The following is a 23,682-nucleotide window of genomic DNA, read 5'->3' as shown; positions in this document are numbered from 1 at the left end:
GAGAGGGACTGAGTGGCAGGTATGGGCGATAGAGGGGAGGACATGCAGGATTCAAACCGGGTTGCTGCGTTGAGGACTGTGCCTAGATGGTACGCGCTGCAACCCGGTGCGCCAACGGGGCGCCCCATGGCAGAGATCATTAAAGCTCAAATATCTACTTTTACTATTATGCAGTAATATATAATTGGACAACAAAACGTATCTTTCGGATGCCTATAGGTGCTCTGCACACAAGTTAGCTGTGCAGCACTTTGTAATCGTATGCTTGATTCTCAATTGTAAGGCTCTTCGGAGAACAGTCTGCGAAATTTAAGTGTGATATAAATGTTATCATATCATACTTCTTCATATAAAGGGAAAACATTTCTTGAAGAGCAGGACATCGGTACCACGTATCTCTAACTTAATGTCCTGCTCCGGTCCAGAGAGCAGTGATCCCCTCCTCCTACCCCACGAGTCACGCTGGTAGCGAGACAGAGGACCAGTGACCCCCAGGGCTTACCGTTCTCATCCACGGCCTGGATACTCGCCCCCTTCCCCAGCAGCTCCTGGACCACCACGGTCAGGCCGCTCTTGGCCGCGACGTGCAGGGGCCTGGGGGAGAGAGAGGGATGAGAGACTGAGGGTCTCTCGGGGCTCTCCAGTCAACACCCTACAACAGCCGGTGGGTGGTGTTGGATACGTACGTCTGCAGAGCAGCGTTGGTGCAGTTGACAAGGTTCCGGTCGTGGATTTTCTCCAGGATCAGCAAGGCGCTCGTCTCGTGACCCTGGAGAGGGAGACACCAAGTTGGGGAGGGGAGGGAGGACGACGACGAGAAGAAGAAAATGAAATCTTAGTTGAACAAACAGATGAAGAAAGAATGAAAACTGAGCTGATGGCTGGTCTAACAGTGGCAACAAGAGGTCCAATGAAACAACATTATTTAGCCGATGCATTATGGGATAATGAGTGAGATGGGAGTGTGTGAGCGTGCTTTACCTTTCCACACGCCAGGTGTAAGGCAGTGTTCCTGTCCCTGTCCTGCAGCGTGAGGTCGGCTTTAGCACTGCTCACCAGCACCTCTGAAACCCAGAACGCTGGTTACACCCGTGTGTGGGTGCGTGCGTGTGCGCGTGCGTGTGCATGTGCCCACTTACCCACAGTGTTGGTCTGTCCGTTGTGAGCAGCCATCATCAGGGGTGTGCTGCGGGTGTGTGTGTCCGTGGTGTTGCCGTGCGCGCCGTGCCCCAGCAGGAGGGACACACACTCCACATGGTCGGAGAAGGCCGCGGCGTGGAGGGGGGTCCTGGGGGTTCAACGCTCAGTCAGTATCACCGCTGTGCCGCTTCATAGCAGAGACCACCTTATGAAACGTTATCCAAACTTTATTTCACCCCAACTTTTTATTTGTTTGTTGATATTTTTTAGGTGGAGCAAGTTAAATGTGTGCATTCTGATTGTACTCACAAGCCATCAACCTCTGAAGCATATAATAATGACATTCTGCTGACAGAGGGCAGAACTGTGGCGCTGTTTCTGCTGCAGAGTGTGTGTGTCTGTGTGTGTCCGTCAGTGTCTGTGTGTGTGTGTCTCTCTCACCGGCCCTTGGAGTCTATGGTGTTGACGATGGCGCTGCCCAGAGAGTCTAGAAGCATCTCCGCCACACCCTCATTGTCGTTCATCCTGCAGCAGACAACACACACCGTCAGAAATCTCCAATCCACATAATCACTAATCTGCGTGCGTATGTGTGTTAATGTGTGCGTGCGTGCACAGACAGACTCACACAGCACAGTGCAGTGGACTGAAGGAGTTTCCCTGAATGTTCCTGAAGGCTTCGTGTTCCAGCAACAGCTCCACACAGCCGTCATAACCTGGAGAGAAACCGCAGGATGGTTTCACCTATGATGGTAAAGGTCCCATGACATGAAAATCTCACTTTGTGAGGTTTTCTAACATAAATATGAGTTCCCCTAGCCTGCCTATGGTCCCCCAGTGGCTAAAACTTGCGTTTGGTGTAAAACTAGCACTAGCTGTTCTGCTCGCCTTTGAAAAAACTGAGGCTCAAGCGCGCTGATCTGGAATGTCTGTATTCATGACGTCATCAGGAATCTCAGCTCCTCCCCTTACTCTGCCTGGCCCGCCCAGAGACGTTGGCCCGCCAATGAGACTCGACCGTGCGAGCGCCACATGTGTGTGTGTGTGAATACACACGCTGTAACGCAAGTGTTTCTTGTCGGTTCTTTGACGTGTCTTGTATTTCCACAACGAGACTGTCGTGGGGGTAATCTGAGCCATGGTTGAGAAGGAATTGGGGGAAAGGAACTTTGGTTTGACTCGCTGAAGTACATGAACTGTGACATGCCGCGAGGCACCATCACCCGGCAGCGGGCAGCCGGCAGCAGGCTGCGCGCGGTTCAGTCGACTTCAGGTTGATGTGAAAGTGGAAGAACCAGAGACGTCGCAGAACCCGACAAAGTCGTTTGTGATTCATAATATCGTCTGGAGGCGCACACAATATGTTATATGATATAGATATCTATGTATTATATGATATTATTTAGATATAGAGCTCCAGGACTGTAACGCAAGTGTTGTACACTTCCTTGATATTTGGAAAACCGTTCTGCTGTTGGTGTGATGGCCCATAACACGTCGGACTCTCGTCTCTGGTATTTCTACAACGAGACTCGTATTGGGGGTTATCTCAGCCAAGGTTGAGAATGAATTGGGGGGAAGGAACTTTGGCTTTGACTCCCTCAAGAACATGAACCACGACAAGGAGGAGAAAGGGATCTTTGCCGGGCAGCGCTTATGCACCTCCGCCTCCGGCGGTGGTCCCTCAGCGGGGCTCAAGCGGGAGACATTCGCCGCCAACAATCCCTTTCTCCTCCATGTGTTGGTTCATGTTCTTGAGGGAGTCAAAGCCAAAGTTCCTTCCCCCCAATTCATTCTCAACCTTGGCTGAGATAACCCCCAATACGAGTCTCGTTGTAGAAATACCAGAGACGAGAGTCCGACGTGTTATGCGCCATCACACCAACAGCAGAACGGTTATCCAAATAACAAGGAAGTGTACAACACTTGCGTTACAGTCCTGGAGCTCTATATCTAAATAATATCATATAATACATAGATATCTATATCATATAACATATTGTGTGCGCCTCCAGACGATTTTATGAATCACAAACGACTTTGTCGGGTTCTGCGACGTCTCTGGTTCTTCCACTTTCACATCAACCTGAAGTCGACTGAACCGCGCGCTGCCTGCTGCCTGGTGCCCGCTGCCGGGCGATGGTGCCTCGCGGCAACCGGCGGCATGTCGCAGTTCATGTACTTCAGCGAGTCAAACCAAAGTTCCTTTCCCCCAATTCCTTCTCAACCATGGCTCAGATAACCCCCACGACAGTCTCGTTGTGGAAATACAAGACACGTCAAAGAACCGACAAGAAACACTTGCGTTACAGTGTGTGTATTCACATTGATGTGGACGTTGAAGAACCAGGAACGTCGGAGAACCCAACGCGGTCGTTTGAGATTCATAATATCGGCTCACACAGCTTTTGGCCGTGATAATATATATTATATGATATAGATATCTGTGTAGGCTATATGATAATATTTAGATATAGAGCTCCAGGACTCCCGTGTGTTCTAGAATATTTACAGAACACGGCTAAAGGCTGTGTGCGCCTCGCCATTGCGATACATCCACTGTAAACAGAGCGCATGGTACCCTGGCTGCAAGCTGCTCAGGGCCACACCCCCACCCTCCTCCTTGACACGCCCACCGAAACAGCGCATTTGGGGGAAGCTCATTGTGCGACTGGCTCGGAGTGGCTGTAACTCTGCACCACGGCCGAATTTCGGGAACGTCTTTGAATACTGTGTTAGTTGCCCACTAATACCTATATTAAAGAATACATAAAATAGCATGTCATGGGACCTTTAAAGACTGTGCTCACAACTTCAGCCTTGTCTTGGTTGGAGAAGGAGTTTCAACATAGGCCTGAGCCCATCAGAATACAGTTAATGACGTATTCTATAAATGTTCTCGCTGGATGCAATTGGAAAGACCTAAAACCAATCAGAACAATGGGATGCGTGACACAACAGCAGCAGCCATCTTGGTAGTTTATGATAAATACCTTAATAGCGCTCGCATTAAGGTATTTGTCCCGATCGGGGACTGATTAATTTAATATATTTTTTTTTCGTTATATCTTACTTTATTTCAGGGCATTCAGCATGCTGCTCATTAACTACCCCAAAAATGTAGTCCAGTCAACCATTCACCCCGGGTCATACATCATGTTTTCACCCAATAACAATGATACAACTCAGAGAGTTCTGAAATACAATCAGATCAAATACAATAATGTAGGCGGATTGAACCTGGGGGAGGGTCAAACAGCAATAGAGTCCTTGATTGGCTCTGAGAGGCTGTTTACTAATGAGCCGTGATCTGATTGGACTAAACCCCCAGCAAGCTTTTCTCCCTACCCCTGCGAGAAGGCAGTCTTAACAAGACTGCCTTCTCGCAGGGGTAGGGAGAGTCTTTCCTTGTCTAATACCTTATATTTTGTTGAATGAACAATTATTGATCACCTTCGGTCATCAGGGCTCGACATAGCTTGTTGCTCTAGGAGAAATACACTGGCATGGCGCTGGGATGCACTGGGACAAACTGAGATGAAGTGAATGGTCACTGGAACAAAAACCTGCTGCATCCCTGTGCTTTGTTTACCTTTTTTATGACAACTAGATCCCCTTACAGATAGCAGACAGCCCACAGACCTTGAAGAGAGACAACAGCCCGCCAGACGCCATCAACACTGTGCCTTCCCCCATCGCTGATGCTGGCTTGGTGAGGAACGGCCACCCCCCTCCTCTGCATTCCCCCATCGACGATGACCTCAGCCTCATCTCTCCCATAGCCACAACAACAACTCCAGCCCCAATGTCTCCTCCCTTTGCGATTTTCCAGCTGAATTTAAGAAACTGGAATATGTTGGCATCAAACTTGCATCTGTGTCAATGATAGCATCGCCAGGTCATGGCCACAGGCTGATGACACCCAAGAGGATGGCGCCCCAGCCCCCCCCCCTGTACTGATAGTAGTCCTGAGTATTACTGAGACAAAAAAGGGTTCAGCCGTAGACACAGTATAAAGAAAGTTTCACATAATCTGGGAAATTTAGACACACGGCTAACCTCACAAATCTCATATCTATTGCCTCCAAACCAAAAACAACCTTAAAGCCTATCAACAACACCATCAGGATGGCTCTACTTAATGTGAGTTCTCTTAATAACAAATCATTTTTAGTTAATGATTTTATTACCACTTCTAAACTGGATTTTATTTTTTTAACTGAAACATGGCTGGAACAGAATAACAGTGCAACAGTTCTGATAGAGACAGCTCCTCCCAACTATAACTTTTTTGATGCATGTAGATCTGGAAAAAGAGGTGGAGGGGTTGCTGCTGTATTTAAAAATGTATTTCAGGGGAAACAGATGTTATTTGGTGATTTTCCATCATTCGAATACCGTAGTGCTGTATTGAAATGCTCCCCCAGAGTTCTCCTATTAATTATCTACAGGCCACCCACATATTCTGCAAATTTTTTCGATGACCTCACCGAATTATTGTCTAGCATCTCCACAGAATTGGACTTTCTAGTTATAACTGGTGACTTCAATTTTCATACTGATGATTTGAATGACAAGTGTGCAAAAAAACTTTTTACCATTTTGGACACATTTGAACTGTCTCAACAAAGAGAAAGAGGCTACTCTAGACCTGGGGCCGTATACACAAAGGATCTTAGGGCTAAAAGTAGGTCCTAACTGGAGAATTTAGGAGTAACTCCTAAAAATAATGGGCGTGTCACTCTTAAATTTAGGACTCCTAACTTTTTTCACTAAGAGCAATTCACAAAGTATTTTAGGCCTAAAAGTAGCACCTAAGTCTAGGAGAGCTTAAAAGTCCTCAAGAGGACTCCTAACTCAGTAAGACCCATTCACAAAGAATCGTAAAATGACTGCGAGACGAAATGTTAAGGTATTAAACTTGTTGTGGAGTTAGTGCGCGATGCAATAACATCCCAGACTAACAGGAATAATCCGATTAGTCCCGAAATAAAATGTTTGGCCACACTACGTTATTTAGCAACAGGGGAAATGCATCTTTGCAATGCCGACGATTAAAAAATATCGCAACCATCAGTCAGCCGTGCCATAAACTTTCCTTTTGACATTCAACAATTACACAGGATCATAGCCAACTTCATGGCAATTGGCAATTGTAGGCCCGGTGTGGTCGGTGCTATTGACGGGACACACATAAAAATAATTGCGCCATCAAAAGACGAGGACGTGTTCGTCAATAGGAAGAAAGTGCATTCCATCAACACGCAGGTTTTTGATGCAAATTTTAACATAGCCTACTGGATGTTGTTGCAAAGTGGCCTGGATCTTCAGTTTCCCATGATTCGCGCATTTTAATGGTGAGTGGTCTGAGGCAGCTTTTTGAGATGTTCCAGTTGGGTGTCACTTGCTGGGTGACAATCCATGCAAGACGTGGCTCTAGACACCCTACCTCAAATCCACAACCGGGAGCACAGTTAAAGTATAACATGTAAGTGATTATGCAGATTACGCTTAGTCCTATGCGTAAAACACATTGTATTGGCTCTTTGACGCCTTTTATTTGTTGAATCCATATTTATTATTGTTAACTGATTTCCTCCATATATGCTAGAGCACACAAACATACACGAAATGTTGTGGAGAGAGGAATTGGGCAGATGAAACGTCGGTTTCATGTCCTCCACGGCGAAATACGCCTCACCCCAGAGAGGGCAAGCACAGTAATCACTGTATGTGCCATTCTACACAACCAATGAATTTGGCCGTGTGGAACCGAGTGGACTGGCATTTAGGGATCACTTTGAAAACACATTTTAGGTGCACCTTGGCACAAATCAGTCAACACTTGTGTAGTTCATATCATTTATTTTCTTTTAAATTGTACGTATTTTTATTGTTTGCTTTCTCTCTCTCTTGAACGTGCAGGCTACAACGTCATTATCGTGGTCTGCACAAAATTGTCATCATGCGTGTATTCTGCTAACTGCACTATAACTACTGAATAGGAATTCATTTCGCCTAGGCTATTTCCTTGTTTTATGGTGATTTAGTGGGCTCGTCTGAACAACCAATCACCGAACTGACCGCTTTTAAACTCGTGCACGAGAATTGACGTAATCCATAGCAACGGCGCGTCACTCTTAGTTCATTCTTAGTGATTCATCCTTAGTAAGAGTAGGGTCTCAGCGGCTTTGTGAATAACCTTTAAGAAAAAACTCCTACGTGAAATGTTTTAGCGCGAGTTAGGAGCACTCCTAGCGGTAAGATAAAATGCTTTGTGAATACGGCCCCTGGTTATCACAAAGGGCCTCAATGTTTCTGATTCCTCTGTGACTGATCCTTCCTTGTCTGACCACTTTTGTGTTTTCTTTAACATATCTTTTATTCCCGACATACTCCCAGACAAAATCAAATACTGTCAAAAACGGTATATAAATGAAGATTCTAATGTACTTTTTAAAAAGGCCATCTCCTTGCTACCACCTCTCAACCCATGTTCTGCTGATGATCTTGTAGAAAACATTAATTTGAACATTTTGAAAGTCATAGATGTCATTGCACCTTATAAGGTTAAAACGATTTCTGGAAAGCAAAAGGCACCCTGGAGAAAAGTTGCTTCTGTAACAGCACAGAAAAAAGAATGCAGGAAGGTTGACTGGATCTGGCGTAAATCAAAACTTCATATTCACCATGATATCTATAAAGAGAGCCTCCGTGCCTACAATTTAGACTTAAAAATGCTAGAGAAACATTTTTCTCCAATATCATTAAAACCAACACTAATAATGAAAAAACCCTATTTGCAACTGTTAGCAGACTGACCAACCCCCCAACACAAATTCCACCTGATCTCCATTCCACGCAGAAATGCAATGAGTTTGCAGCTTTTTATACTGATAAAATTGAAGGCATCAGACGCGCCATCAATATCTCAACTTCAAACAAAAATTTTGGACTACCACCCTGTTCAGGCAAAAGTAATGGGGCAATGATAGCATGCTTTAATATTATAGACTCTCAAAATCTCATGGAAACTGTTACACAACTAAAGCCATCCACCTGTTGCCTTGATACTTTACCTACCAACCTCTTTAAGAATGTTTTCAACTGCCTAGCAGTAGACATATTGCAGATAGTTAACAACTCTCTCCAGTCAGGCAATTTCCCAAAAACTTTGAAAACTGCAGTTATTAAACCCCTTTTAAAAAAGCAGAGACTAGATGCCTCTATTATTAACAACTACAGACCAATATCAAATCTAACCTTCATAAGTGAAATCATTGAGAAAGTTGTCCTCCAGCAACTTAATCACTTCCTGGCATCAACTGGTTGCTATGACACCTTCCAATCAGGATTTCGACCCCTGCACAGCACTGAGACCGCCCTTATTAAAGTTGTAAACCTCATCCGTCTTAACACAGACTCTGGCAAAACCTCAATACTAATGCTACTTGACCTCAGTGCTGCATTCGACACTGTCCAGAAGTAATACATTACTTCTGGACAGGTTAGAAAACTGGGTGGGGCTTTCAGGCACAGTCTTAAATTGGTTCAGGTCCTACCTACAAAATAGGAACTACTTTGTTTCCATTGGCGACTTTGTATCAGAATCAACCAACGTGACGTGTGGAGTCCCACAAGGTTCGATCTTAGGACCCTCTTTATTCAACATCGACATGCTCCCACTAGGGCAAATCATGCAAAATAACAATATTGACCATCATTGCTATGCTGATGACACGCAAATCTATGTATCGCTATCACCAAATGACTATCGGCCCATAGATCTGCTGTGCCAGTGCATTGAGCAAGTGAAAGAATGGATGTGCCGAAATTTCCTTCAATTAAATGCGGAGAAAACAGAGATAATTGTATTTGGTTCTAAAACGGAAAGGCTTAAAGTAACCCAACACCTTCACTCTCTGTCCCTGAAAACCTCAATCAAAGCCAGAAATCTAGGGGTTATCATGGATTCAGATTTGCATTTCGACAGTCACATCAAATCAGTTACAAAATCAGCATATTATCACCTTAAAAACGTAGCAAGACTTAGAGGGCTCATGTCCACCGAAGACTTACAAAAACTTGTACATGCCTTTATCACTAGTAAGCTTGATTACTGCAATGGTCTCCTTACAGGTCTCCCAAAACAAACTCTGAGGAAGCTTCAGCTTGTTCAGAATGCTGCTTCTAGAGTTCTAACAAAGACCAAAAAAATTGAACATATTACACCAATTCTGAAATCGTTACATTGGCTTCCTGTAGGTCAGAGAATTGATTTTAAAATCATGTTGCTAACCTATAAATCCCTACATGGTTTAGGCCCAAAATATTTAACTGATATGCTTCCACTACATAAGCCATCTAGACCACTAAGATCCTCTGAGACCAATCTGTTTATTATCCCCAGAGTAAACACGAAACATGGGAAAGCAGGATTTAGTTACTATGCAACAAATAGCTGGAATAAACTCCCAGAGGATCCAAGACTTGCCCCAACTCTGAGCACCTTTTAAACAAGACTGAAGACTTTTATGTTTGCTTTAGCTTTCTGCTTAATCTAAAATACATTGCACTTTCTAAAAAGCTTTTTTAACTTTGCCTTTATTTTCTATTTTAATACTAAAATAACTTTTTAACTTTCTATTTTACCCATTTCTTTGCATATGGTTTCTTTTACTTATTGATTATTTTATTTTATTGTATGACAATGTTTATATGTGAAGCACTTTGAGTCTGCCTTGTGTATGAAAAGTGCTACATAAATAAAGTTGCCTTGCCTTGCCTTGCCTTCCCTTAGCTCCTAGCCCCATCGTAGCATTATCTTCCTGCTATACCTCCATGGCTGATGAGCAGTGTACGCAGACACAATCATTACAGTTTTGATTTGGGACACCAACTAACGCAGAGGCTATAATGTGTATGTAACAACCTGCTCTTTTCTGAAATGATGTTTGTTGACAGTTGACATCATCGTTATCGGGTTAATAAACCACAGTGACGACAGCGCTCTTCTGAATAGTTCAGAGATTTTCAACCTGAAGCGCCCGGCACGGAACTCAGAATTACGGGCAAAATGGAAGGAAATAGAACATATCTCTAAGGATTCCAATCCAAGCAAGGCTAGAGATTAAAAGATTAATTAGAAACTTAATGGAAACAGATTATAAGTGCATCAATCTCTCATTGAAAACATGGTTAAACACTATCACTAGGTGTGGCATGCAGGAAGAAATGAAGACCCTGAAATGGTGCCCTCATGCCCTTGACTTTTACCAAGCAAATTGGACGCAATTAACAGGGCCTCTCCTCATACTGCACCTTTTTTTAATAAGGTGAAACTGAGCGACTTACAAACGTTAAAAAGACTGCATCGGTTGGACAGCTGTGATTCTTTTTAGATTTCACATACATTTGTTTTCACATAAATAGTTCCCTGTTAGCTAGTCAAAACGCCTTTGAAAACTCTTTAATGAAAGTGCATACATTTCGGACTCTAGGCTTAAAGTAATCTCAAGATTATATAAGGGCCTTCAGGATAAAGTACCACCTATATAAAACAGAAATGGGACAGGTAAACTATGAGAGGTATCCCTGAGGAAGTTTGGCTACAATATTGTAATTTTCAATGGAAAATATCAGGCAAAGTCTCTGCCACACCACATGCCCTTCTGCCGCATCACAGGCCCCTCTGCCGCACCACAGGCCCCTCTGCCGCACCACAGGCCCCTCTGCCGCACCACAGGCCCCTCTGCCGCACCACAGCCCCGGCTCCGGGGCTGCAGCTGGATGCTATTGCACTATTCGGTGAAATGTCAGCATCCGTCTGTCTGTCTGTCTGTCATGGGTATCTGACCACAGAGGAGTGTCTGTGTGGGAGTACCGTTGTAGCAGGCCCAGTGCAGTGGTGTGTATCCCTGGTTGTCGGTCAGCTGGGTGGGGGCATGGTAGGAGCTGGCCGCCTGCAGCAGGACCCCCAGGACGCCCACCCGCCCGCAGGCGGCCGCCAGGTGGACCGGCGTGCGGCCCCGCACGTCCCTCACACACACACTGGCCCCCCGCTGGAGCAGGGCCTCCACACACTCCTTCTGGCCTGTCACTGCCTTGGGGGGTCACAAGAAAATACAAACACACTTTAGAGGACATGTTCAGACAGGAGAGCCGTCTGTGCTGAAGAATGATTACCGTTTAACCTTCACCTATTGTGTGGAGTTAAACCCCACCAGATTGACCGTTTGAACAGACCTTGGAACAAGGGGAGATTTGAGCATTTCTACAATAGTAGCATCAACTACAACACAGAGTATTGCTTTTAATAGTGTCAGCTGGAGAAAGACGTGATGAGTTCAGGTTCAGCGATGGAACCACCGGTTTACTGAAGACAAGGAGTACCTCATGAGAGTCATGATAGATGCTGATTATTCACAGGAAAACCGGCTGATGTACCCGTGGAAACTTGACTGGAACTTGGTCAGTGAGTGAGTGAGTGAGTGAGTGAGTGAGTGAGTGAGTGAGTGAGCGAGCGAGCGATTACCCCTCGGTGCAGCGCCGTCCGGCCCCAACGGTCCTTGGCGGCCACACTGGCTCCCTGGCCGAGCAGCGAGTACACACACTCTGTGTGTCCGCTCAGCACGGCCAGCATCAGAGGAGTCCTGCGCACACACACACACACACACACACACACAAACACACACACACACACAGCTACTTAAATTACTGTTACGATCAGAGTAATCTCTAGTAGGAAGTAATGGCTTTATCGGACCAGTTGGGTGGAAAGTCAATAAAAAATAGATAAAACAACAAAACCAAAGCACATCTGCATGCATATTTGCGGTTTGAGTCTTGCACACACACACACACACACACACACACACACACACACACACACACACACACACACACACACACACACACACACACACACACACACACACACACACACACACACACACACACACACAATAAAGTGCTTGTTTTAATGTTACACAATCTAACAAATCAGAGGATCCGACTCTGAGGCACCAAGTCATGTGGGCTCACACCCTCCGCTCACGTTACAGTGAGCGGAGATGAAGCCGTAGATGAAGTAAACAACCCGTCACTCTACACTTTGGTTGCTTGGTGTTGACATAAAAAAAAACAAGCAGACAAAAAAAACACTGACAGACCTAGGAGATAGCAGAGGTCATAGGGCGAGATATGACGCCCCTCGACACGGGGACCAGGGCCTGCTCTACGGCTTTAGTAAAGACGCTGAGAAACCGGGGTCAGGTCGCACATGTTTACACATTACATGTTTGTTACAACGACTTTGAGTTATCTCAATGTTTGTAAAGTGTTTGAGACACATATTTGCACACACACGCACACGCACACACACACACTCTTACTGTCCGTTGCTGTCCTGTACGTCCACTGAAGTGTGCTGGTTGTTGCCCGACATGAGTAGACGCAGGCACTCTGGATATCCGTTCAGAGCTGGAACACACACACACACACACACACACACACACACACACACACACACACACACACACACACACACACACACACACACACACACACACACACACACACACACACACATTAAGCCAAATGTCAATCTGCATCATCTAGCCTTCTCATTAGATTTGTTTTAAATTATGATTTCTATTCCATTCTACCAAAGTAATAGAAACATATTAAGGATTGTACTAGCTGTATCTCTGTGTCAATGTCGGAGTCATTAACACAGCTTCAAGCCACGTTGTCCATCTGATACCTGCACATATACCCCTGCTTGGTCAGGCGCTCAAATGTACAGATACACACATACACATGTCTTTATTGAGCCCAGAGGAAATCATATTTGTACTGCTGCTCAGCTCCAGCCATAAACACGCAAGTAAATAGAATATAACTAGCCAATAAAAGTACAAAATACAATTGAAATATTCTAATCAAATAAATTAAAGAAAATGTGCATTTAACCAACAGCAAAATGTAATAAAATCTGTTTGTAAGTGTACCTGCGGCGTGCACGGCCGTTCTCTTGTGTGAGTAGTCGCGGGCCATGGGTGTGGCCCCGTGATGGAGCAGCAGGGACACACACTCCTGGTGGCCCCGGGAGCAAGCCAGGCTGAGGGGGGTCCGTCCCTCGGGGCTCCTGACATCCACCTCCAGCAGGGAGGACAGCAGCACCTCCAGGGCCCCGCAGTGGCCGTGGTACGCCTACAGACACACAAACATTAACACACACACACTATTTATATTATACAGTTTTTACCCAACAGCCATAACCTCACTAAATGTTGCTACCAAAGCATAGTTGTTTATCACATTTGTGTAAGCACATTTATGAATGTGAATGTTTGTGTGGGTGTGTCTTGTGTGTTTTTTAGTGCACTTAAGTTGACTATAGTTGACTATTTTTATAGTTTTAATTTAGCTGTTATTTATTTATTTATGCATACGTACATATTACCTCAATGGGATGTTTTTGCACTGAACAAGGACTGCACTTAATTTTGTTTAACTTTTTACAATGACAATAAAGATATTCTATTCTATCTATTCTATTATCATTAGCAAACACACACACACTATCATACACACAGTTAAAATGGACATCAGGGGCCCTATTTTAACGCAAGTGAGAAGCGCCAAACGCAAGTAGCTTTCTGGGCGGTTCTATGGCGATGTTGCTATTATATCGGCGGATAAATTACTCTTGCGCCCGATGCAAATCTAAAAAGGGTTGCCCTGAAGTAGCCTAAGGTGTGGTTTGGGCGTAACGTGCAATAAACCAATGAGAGTGCCATCTCCCCTTTAAGAGCCATGAGCGCATTTGAATCTGACAAGTTGATATTTTGACAGCGCATTTGCAGCCTCCGATGAGACAGATGCATGACCACATGAACTTTAAACTTCAAATGGCTTAATTTAATATGGCCTTATTCACACATGGAATAGCGTTTTCTTCACAACGTCCTCAAATAAATTTTGGCAAAGAAAACATAACAGACATATGATATGCGGTAACTGCAGTTGTATTTAATGATATACGCAATACATTAACAAACATAGTTTCTTACCAGTATTGTATGCATTATCGTTATCGACTTGTGTTCCTAATATGCATGTGTCCCCCCGTTAATATACATTGCCATGGACTGTATTATGCGTTTGTGTTTAGCGTGTGTTTAAACTAGTGCTGTCAGTTAAACGTGTTATTAACGGCATTAACGCAAACCAATTTTAACAGCGTTCATTTTTTTATTGCACGATTAACGCTCTTTTGGTTTGGCAAACATTGTTGTTTTTTCACCTGCTGTCTAGCAACAACTAATCACGTTAGAAAAAACTACAACACCATACTGGATTCTAGCTACACCAGAAACAAAACAACAAGCACTCCGCACAAACTTGTTGAGGCAAGCAAGGATACGGAGCGGGTGAAAAACTCCTTAAAAGTGTGTGTGGGTTTGTGTGTCCCTCTGTCGAGCCTGCACGAGAGTTAATGTTGTATTTAGCTGTTACGTCTTTCCGACCAATCGCAGTTCAAGGCCCACCTGGGCTATACCACTTCGGGAGGGGCCGCTCAGTTACTCCCCTCAAGACGAAATCGACTTGGTTGCGACGTTGACAGTTTTTGAGTGTTGCAGCTGTTGAGTGAGTGAGAGGTTGCGGGCGCACAGGTCAGGCTGCCGGACGGCGCTGCAAGGAACTTTTATAAACGCAATATTGTTATCCCGCAGTAATCAGCTCGACAGCCCCAAAACGTTAAGGGCCCACCGGGAATTCTCCCGATTACCACTCCGCCTGTGTGTGTGTGTGTGTGTGTGTGTGTGTGTGTGTGTGTGTGTGTGTGTGTGTGTGTGTGTGTGTGTGTGTGTGTGTGTGTGTGTGTGTGTGTGTGTGTGTGTGTGTGTGTGTGTGTAGGCGTTATTCAATAGCCTGGTAATGTGTATAGGCCTTCATACGGTAGGAATATTCATACTGGTTTAAATAATAAATATTATAGTATTTCCCATCTTTGCTGAGCAAGAGTTTTGTTAGAAAGTTCAGTGATTGAAACAAATAAAAGCCTGAGCTATTGAAGTTTTACGGTAGGCCCACTGTCATGCACCTACCCGATGTCAAGTTGACCAGGTTCAATTCACTGCGGGTCTCTCTTCTTATATCCATCTTACCAAATACACTTTATTACTGTCCTTCTCAAAATTGAGTGAGTTAACTATGACATTGATGTGATTAATCGCGATTAAATATTTTGTTCGCTTGACAGCACTCGTTAAACAGATGGATGCACACACGCGTGCCCGCATTCATCAATTATTTTACACATACACACACGCGTGCCCGCATTCATTCATTCTTTTTAACACTCACTCGCGGTAAAACAATGTTTTCTCACAATCAAATACTCATCAATCCTAAAAGTTATGGGCTTGCACACGATGTCTGTGTCAAGAAAATATGTGTTTGCTGTACGGTGTTTGCAGATGCATTGATTTAAAAGTACAACTTATTACCGCTGTATCAGCTGTTCTTTCACAAATAATTTACCAAGAATGTGTGGCTAGGTAGATGAGAGAAGCAAAGTGTATGCGCGAGGTGCACAAGCAACATTATGCATGCGCCCTTAAAAATATCATCTGAACAACATGCCTCTGACTTTAAACCAGGTATTTCCTGATTTGTAGCGGAATTGTTTTCTGAAACTACAAAAAAGCACCAGGGAACGTTTGCGCCAGAACTCCTCCTTTCGCTGAACCGCCCCTTGGGGCGCAAGATCATTCCCTAATTTAGCAAGGCGTGTCTGTGGAGGGAAAATAACTCTCCACTCCAGTTGCAAACTAGCAACGACACATGCGTCGGTGTAGAAAGTCAATTGCACTGGATGCAAGATAGGTATGAAGGTGTTATTGTAGCAAAAGTCTTTAGCACCTGTAACTGCAGATTTTAAATTCACTAAAGTCACAGTAAATTTGTTTTGTTTTGTTCTAAATATTTATTTTGCATGTGTACTCTAAAGTCACAAATGTGTAACAGTACATTTGAAGTCGTAAATATATTTTCTACCATTGTAAACACAAAATAGGGCATACGAGTTCACAAGTCTGTGTTACAGGTGCACAAATCCTATCCTGTGCATCACAACTTCAAAGAGTCATGCACTTGATACTTTTGCTACAATCATTGTAGTGCAGTTGGTGCAAAACACATTCGCACACCCGTGTTTCATCATCTGAGAACATGCCCAAAATGTGTGCATTCGTAAACCAAAATGTGAACTAATGCATCAGAAGTTGTACATCTTTGAAAAATGTCCTCACAAATAAAATGATATATAACGCTATGTGGATTCAGCATTTAAATGAGTGAGCGCAAGTCCATCGTTACAACTGCTCGAATCTGCTCCTGCAAGTCTCAGCTGTGGGGTTTTTTGCAGATAGTTTTGCAACACGTCTTGGTGGTAAATGTGTAGCAAAAGTGATTCGTATCCGTAGATGCCTAAAAGCAGAGCATCCGTGGGCGGGACAAAATAGCTCTGCCAATAATTTCCGACGAGGTGACGAGGCACTCCATACAAGTGACACTTCCAATCTTTCAACATTCTAATGTACTGCTTTCACTGGCAAGGGTTCTGATTTACAATGCTTCTACCCGTGCTTACACTGACCTAGAGGTCATGGGAGGACTCTGGAACTGCCAGTCGGCGGTCAAGAAGGCGGACTCGATTTCAGCCTACGCGTCCCTCATGACCCTTCACTTCCTGGCCCTGACAGAGACCTGGATCACTCCAGAGAACTCTGCTACTCCTGCTGCCCTCTCCACCGTCTACTCATTCTCGCACACCCCTAGACCATCCGGGCGAGGAGGGGGGACCGGACTCCTCATCTCGCCCATGTGGTCCTACCAGGTCCTTCCACTAGAACACTTGGCCAGATCTGCATTTGAACTCCACGCTGTCACGGTCACCATTCCTATCAAGCTCTCCATTGTGGTGATCTACCGTCCTCCAGGTCCCCCCCGTGACTTCTACTACGAGATGGATGCCATCCTCAGCTGCTTTCCTGAGGATGGCACCCCACTCGTTATCCTCGGCGACTTCAACATCCTGCCAGAGAAGTTGCACTCACCTGAACTAACCAACTTTTTCGCCACCTTTGACTTAACACTAACCCCTTCTCCTCCCACACACAGGGCCGGGAACCAGCTTGACCTAATATTCACCAGGTCCTGCGGCACCTCTGCTCTCTCCGTTACCCCACTCCCTGTGTCTGACCATCACTTTGTTGATTTTTCTCTCCCCTTGAAATCCCCTCCCTCCCTCCTCTCTAGTTCCCACATTGTCACCACTCGCCGTAACCTCAAATCCCTCTCTCCCTCTACGTTTGCCTCTACTGTTCTGTCTTCGCTTCCTTCTATCGAACGATTCTCTCAACTATCTACAGATGAATCTTCAGACACTCTGCTATCCTCCCTCTCCTCCTCCTTGGATTCCCTCTGTCCCTTCCACTCCAGACCAGCGCGATCCTCACCGCCCCCGCCTTGGCTGTCCCATCCTCTGCGGTCTTGTAGAACAAAGCTGCGAGCAGCTGAGAGGAAATGGAAGAGATCAGACTGTCCTAATGATCTATCTCACTATCGTTTCCTTCTTTCCGATTTCACCTCTTGTGTGTCAACAACCAAATCTGCCTTCTACCGGAACAAAATCAACTCCTCTGCCTCAAACCCCAGGAAACTGTTTTCCCTGTTCTCGTCCCTCCTCAACCCTCCCTCACCCCCACCTCCTTCCAGCCTCACTACTGATGACTTTGTTAACTACTTTACCCAGAAAGTGAAGGACATTAGCTCCTCTTTTATCCATGCCTCCATTCTCCCTCCTCCCATCCCCTCCTCTGTCTTTACCCAATTTATCCCTCTCACCTCTGACGAGGTCAACAGAATAATAACATCTAACCATGCCACCACCTGCCCCCTTGACGCTATCCCCTCCTCTCTCCTCCAGGATGTCTCAAGCGACATTCTGCCATTTCTCACATCAATTATCAATTCCTCCCTCACTTCAGGCATTGTTCCAGCGTCTTTCAAGACAAGCCTCTCCTCAAAAAAACAACTCTTAATACCACCGACATCCAGAACTACAGACCGGTATCTCTTCTTTCGTTCCTGCCTAAAACACTGGAACGTGCCGTTGCTAACCAACTGTCCTCCTATCTCTCATCTAACAACCTCCTTGACCCTCACCAGTCAGGCTTCAAGAAGGCACACTCCACCGAGACGGCTCTCCTCGCGGTGACTGAGTCCCTCCGTGCTGCCAGAGCCTCGTCCCTCTCATCGGTCCTCATTCTCCTCGACCTGTCCGCAGCATTTGACACGGTGAACCACCAGATCCTTCTTGCCACTCTTGCCGAACTTGGCATCGCTGAATCTGCTCTTTCCTGGTTCACATCCTACCTGGCGAACCGTACCTATCAAATGACATGGAATGGCTCCTTGTCCAAACCTTGCACGCTTGAAACTGGTGTCCCTCAAGGCTCTGTACTTGGGCCTCTTCTGTTCTCCCTCTATACCAGGTCTCTGGGCTCGGTAATTGCATCCCACGGCTTTTCCTATCATTGCTATGCTGACGACACTCAGCTATTTCTCTCTTTCCCCTCATCTGAGAAAACCCTGATTGCAACACGCATATCGGAATGTCTGGCGGACGTCAGCACCTGGACAACTGCCCATCACCTGAGGCTTAACCTCAACAAAACCGAGCTCCTCCTAATCCCAGGGAAAGACTGCCCACACATGGACTTACTGGTCACCGTCGAGAACATCACTGTATCTCCCTCTCCAACTGCCAGAAACCTTGGGGTGGTACTGGACAATCAATTATCCTGCACTGCAAACATCACTGCGGTCGCCCGATCCTGCAGATTTGCACTTTACAACATCCGCAGAATCCGGCCCTTCCTCACAAGGGAAGCAGCTCAGCTTCTTGTCCAATCGCTGGTCATCTCCCGCCTCGACTACTGCAACTCACTCCTGGCTGGACTTCCTGCCTCTGCGATTAAACCTTTGCAGCGCATCCAGAATGCGGCAGCGCGCCTCGTGTTCAACCTACCGAAGTTCTCCCATGTGACCCCCCTCTTCCGGGACCTCCACTGGCTCCCTGTAGTAGCTCGCATCAAATTTAAGACGATGGTACTGGCATACAAGGCAGTCGAGGGAACTGCCCCTGCCTACCTCCAAGCATTGCTAAAGCCACACACCCCAGCTCGATCCCTCCGCTCAACTACCTCAGCTGGACGTCTGGAACCGCCATCGCTAAGAGCTAGCAAAGGCCGTTCAGCAAAGTCACAACTTTTCTCGGTTTTGGGACCTCAGTGGTGGAACGAGCTCCCTGCCGCCCTCAGGACCGCAGAGTCGGTCACTATCTTCCGAAAAAGACTCAAGACTCACCTGTTCAGAGTCCAACTCGACTCTGCATAGCCACCTTCCCACTTCTGACCACCATTGTACATTGTACTGTATTGTATTGTATTGTAGTACTTAAATGTGTAGCAACTGCAGTAGCTGCTATCATGGCTGTAACATGGGGAATTGATTGACCTAGCGATCGTGGTACTTGCACTTGGTTCTATGAACATCCTTTCTGTACCGATAGCGATACATTGATGCACTTCTTATGACAAATGTACTTATTGTAAGTCGCTTTGGATAAAAGCGTCTGCTAAATGCCCTAAATGTAAATGTAAATGCTTCTGATTCACATCTTTCATATCGCCTGGCAAGAAATCCTTTGGTTTTCACCGTGGAACTTTCATCAAAGTGAAAGCACATGGCATGACACTGTCATGAACATCAAACACACTTCATTGTCATTAAGTGTTATTTGTTTTTGTTATCCATCCGTTATAAGTATTAATAATGTGTATTAGATGTTCATGAACGATGTTATGTAATAGTTAAGACAGTATCATGGCACCCTTATGTAAGTACCTTCAAGTGAAGTGTAACCAAATGTTTTATTGAAGTTTAATGTTTCTGGTGGTGAAGCATGTGTTTCTGAAAACTACAAAACAAATATATTTCTAAAGACATATTCTGTAAAGTTTCATCTTCTTGTTTTGGTTGTATCGCGGAATGTATGCTCTGGGATTACCACGCATACATTTTGGAATTCGTGTGAATGCGCAACAGTTGTCAGATGAGCATACTCCTGGCTTAAGGTTACTGTTCTGGCCGACGAGTAATTATTTATTATTTTTCAAACATTCAGTTAGACCGCCACAAATTAATCATTGGCTGCCTTGTACTATTCCTGTCCTGTAAAGTATTTTTCAGGCCCTCACGCTGCTTATTTTTAACATTGTTTTTTTGTGTAATTCACCAACCAGTAATGTTCTTTTGTACCCTGTCAATCAGTCCCCCTTACAAAGTGGTTTGAAAAATTACATTCTATTTTATCAAGGTGGCAGTGGCAAGAGAAAAATTACATCCCTACCCCAGGGGACACAGGGGTACACGGGGAAGATCCTAAAAACATCATCCAACAGCGGAGAGTATGTTTTATAGTACCGCTCTAGGAGAGCCTGGATCTCAAACCATTGGCACATACTGCTGTGGAATTCCATAAGATTCCAAAGCACACAGATTCCTTCCCCACCATATCAAATTATGCAATGCAAGTCTTTTTTTTGTGTGTTTTTGTGATGTATTCCGCGTTACACTATGGCGCAAAGTCCTTCTACTTTTGTATTGTTTCAGAAAGATGAGCCCAACCTTATTTATGACGATGACGAAGACGACGCCGAAGACACAGCAGCTGCCAAAGACGTAAATGATGACGTCATTGCCATAGTAAGCTTCCACTGATGTTTTAGTTTCATACATAATAATACAATTCAGGAAAATAATACAAATCGTTGTTTGATTAAAATACATCAGCATTGCTGGCAACATTATTTTTGTTTAATCATACACTTATTTATGACCCTCTCTTAGCAGTCATGTCAAATTTGTGGGGAGGACTTAGCTGTTGACTACTTGCCTACTCATGCAGCATGGTGTGATAAAAGGTATTGAAGGCTGGAGTACGAGAAATGTCATGATTCAGTGTATGGCTTTGCCCATGTAATTGCAAATTTTACTGTATTTCTGTGTCTCTTGTTGGGTAGTTTATTTTGGGTTCTATGCGGTTGCATGTTTCCTACAAATGTAACAACACAAGAAAATTAGGAATCGATACCAATATCATTGACATTCCACGTTTCTTAATACCTAATCTATATCCTAGCTTTTAGTGTCAAGTGTCATGTAGCTGTAAAGTGAATAGATTAAAATTGTCAGAAAAGATTTAGAGGATCTGCGTAGCATCTCAAGTATTACATATAAACAAAACACGCTACCCACCATATTTTAATACTTTGAATAATTAGAAAAACAACATTTATCTCTACATGATAAGGCCAATGCCTTCATGCTCTACCCAGCCTCAAATCCAGGGCAGACTTGGAGGAGTTCAGGACAGAGCTGAAGGAGTGGAGTAGTTTTTTTCTACATTTTACAGTTACAGTAAATATGATTTACCCCAATTGCTATGAATCAATTTTTCTTCCATTTTCTTACACAAGACCCCAAACATTGACTGGGCAAGACCTTTTCAGGCCAAATTACAAGGTACAGTCAGATCGGAATGCGTTTTATTGTAATTGCATCTAAAATACAACAAAATTGGAGCACTACATTGAAAACACATACTCACAATAAAAGCAGTTAAAGGTCCCATGACATGAAAATCTCACTTTGTGAGGTTTTCCAACATAAATATGAGTTCCCCTAGCCTGCCTATGGTCCCCCAGTGGCTAAAACTTGCGTTTGGTGTAAAACTAGCACTAGCTGTTCTGCTCGCCTTTGAAAAAACGGAGGCTAAAGCGCGCTGATTTAGAATGTCTGTATTCATGACGTCATCAGGAATCTCAGCTCCTCCCCTTACTCTGCCTGGCCCGCCCAGAGACGTTGGCCCGCCAATGAGACTCGACCGTGCGAGCGCCACATGTGTGTGTGTGAATACACACACTGTAACGCAAGTGTTTCTTGTCGGTTCTTTGACGTGTCTTGTATTTCCACAACGAGACTGTCGTGGGGGTTATCTGAGCCATGGTTGAGAAGGAATTGGGGGAAAGGAACTTTGGTTTGACTCGCTGAAGTACATGAACTGCGACATGCCGCCGGTTGCCGCGAGGCACCCGGCGGCAGCGGGCAAGGAGGAGAAAGGGATCTTTGCCGGGCAGCGCTTATGCACCTCCGCCTCCGGCGGTGGTCCCTCAGCGGGGCTCAAGCGGGAGACATTCGCCGCCAACAATCCCTTTCTCCTCCATGTCGTGGTTCATGTTCTTGAGGGAGTCAAAGCCAAAGTTCCTTCCCCCCAATTCATTCTCAACCTTGGCTGAGATAACCCCCAATACGAGTCTCGTTGTAGAAATACCAGAGAGGAGAGTCCGACGTGTTATGCGCCATCACACCAACAGCAGAACGGTTATCCAAATAACAAGCAAGTGTACAACACTTGCGTTACAGTCCTGGAGCTCTATATCTAAATAATATCATATAATACATAGATATCTATATCATATAACATATTGTGTGCGCCTCCAGACGATATTATGAATCACAAACGACTTTGTCGGGTTCTGCGACGTCTCTGGTTCTTCCACTTTCACATCAACCTGAAGTCGACTGAACCGCGCGCTGCCTGCTGCCGGCTGCCCGCTGCCGGGCGATGGTGCCTCGCGGCAACCGGCGGCATGTCGCAGTTCATGTACTTCAGCGAGTCAAACCAAAGTTCCTTTCCCCCAATTCCTTCTCAACCATGGCTCAGATAACCCCCACGACAGTCTCGTTGTGGAAATACAAGACACGTCAAAGAACCGACAAGAAACACTTGCGTTACAGTGTGTGTATTCACATTGATGTGGACGTTGAAGAACCAGGAACGTCGGAGAACCCAACGCGGTCGTTTGAGATTCATAATATCGGCTCACACAGCTTTTGGCCGTGATAATATATATTATATGATATAGATATCTGTGTAGGCTATATGATAATATTTAGATATAGAGCTCCAGGACTCCCGTGTGTTCTAGAATATTTACAGAACACGGCTAAAGGCTGTGTGCGCCTCGCCATTGCGATACATCCACTGTAAACAGAGCGCATGGTACCGTGGCTGCAAGCTGCTCAGGGCCACACCCCCACCCTCCTCCTTGACACGCCCACCGAAACAGCGCATTTGGGGGAAGCTCAATGTGCGACTGGCTCGGAGTGGCTGTAACTCTGCACCACGGCTGAATTTCGGGAACGTCTTTGAATACTGTGTTAGTTGCCCACTAATACCTATATTAAAGAATACATAAAATAGCATGTCATGGGACCTTTAAGGGTTGATATAGATAGAATTGAATGCCTTTAGAGACCTTTAATTGCCGTAGACAGACAAAGTCATTTGTTGATATCTGAAAATTAATGACCGATATGAAGGTGGAGGTGGTGGATAACAAC

At 45.0% G+C, this 23,682-nt stretch overlaps 1 protein-coding gene across 1 annotated transcript in view; it reads right to left on the bottom strand.

The window, feature by feature from the left end:
• LOC130376077 (serine/threonine-protein phosphatase 6 regulatory ankyrin repeat subunit A-like) overlaps window positions 1-23,682 on the bottom strand; it is a 49,699-nt gene that overhangs the window by 977 nt on the left and 25,040 nt on the right. The window contains exons 19-28 of the mRNA XM_056583294.1: window positions 13,152-13,353; window positions 12,534-12,621; window positions 11,675-11,792; window positions 11,024-11,243; window positions 1,769-1,856; window positions 1,582-1,665; window positions 1,140-1,288; window positions 982-1,064; window positions 687-769; window positions 503-594 (exon numbers count right to left, since the gene is read on the bottom strand). Coding sequence (XP_056439269.1) covers window positions 503-594; window positions 687-769; window positions 982-1,064; window positions 1,140-1,288; window positions 1,582-1,665; window positions 1,769-1,856; window positions 11,024-11,243; window positions 11,675-11,792; window positions 12,534-12,621; window positions 13,152-13,353 — 1,207 coding nt within the window. The remainder of the gene's footprint in view (window positions 1-502; window positions 595-686; window positions 770-981; window positions 1,065-1,139; window positions 1,289-1,581; window positions 1,666-1,768; window positions 1,857-11,023; window positions 11,244-11,674; window positions 11,793-12,533; window positions 12,622-13,151; window positions 13,354-23,682) is intronic.

The sequence above is a fragment of the Gadus chalcogrammus genome, chromosome 22 (genome assembly GCF_026213295.1).
Source record: "Gadus chalcogrammus isolate NIFS_2021 chromosome 22, NIFS_Gcha_1.0, whole genome shotgun sequence".
In the NCBI taxonomy this organism is placed as follows: Eukaryota; Metazoa; Chordata; class Actinopteri; order Gadiformes; family Gadidae; genus Gadus; species Gadus chalcogrammus.
This window is presented reverse-complemented; position numbering and strand designations above follow the sequence as displayed.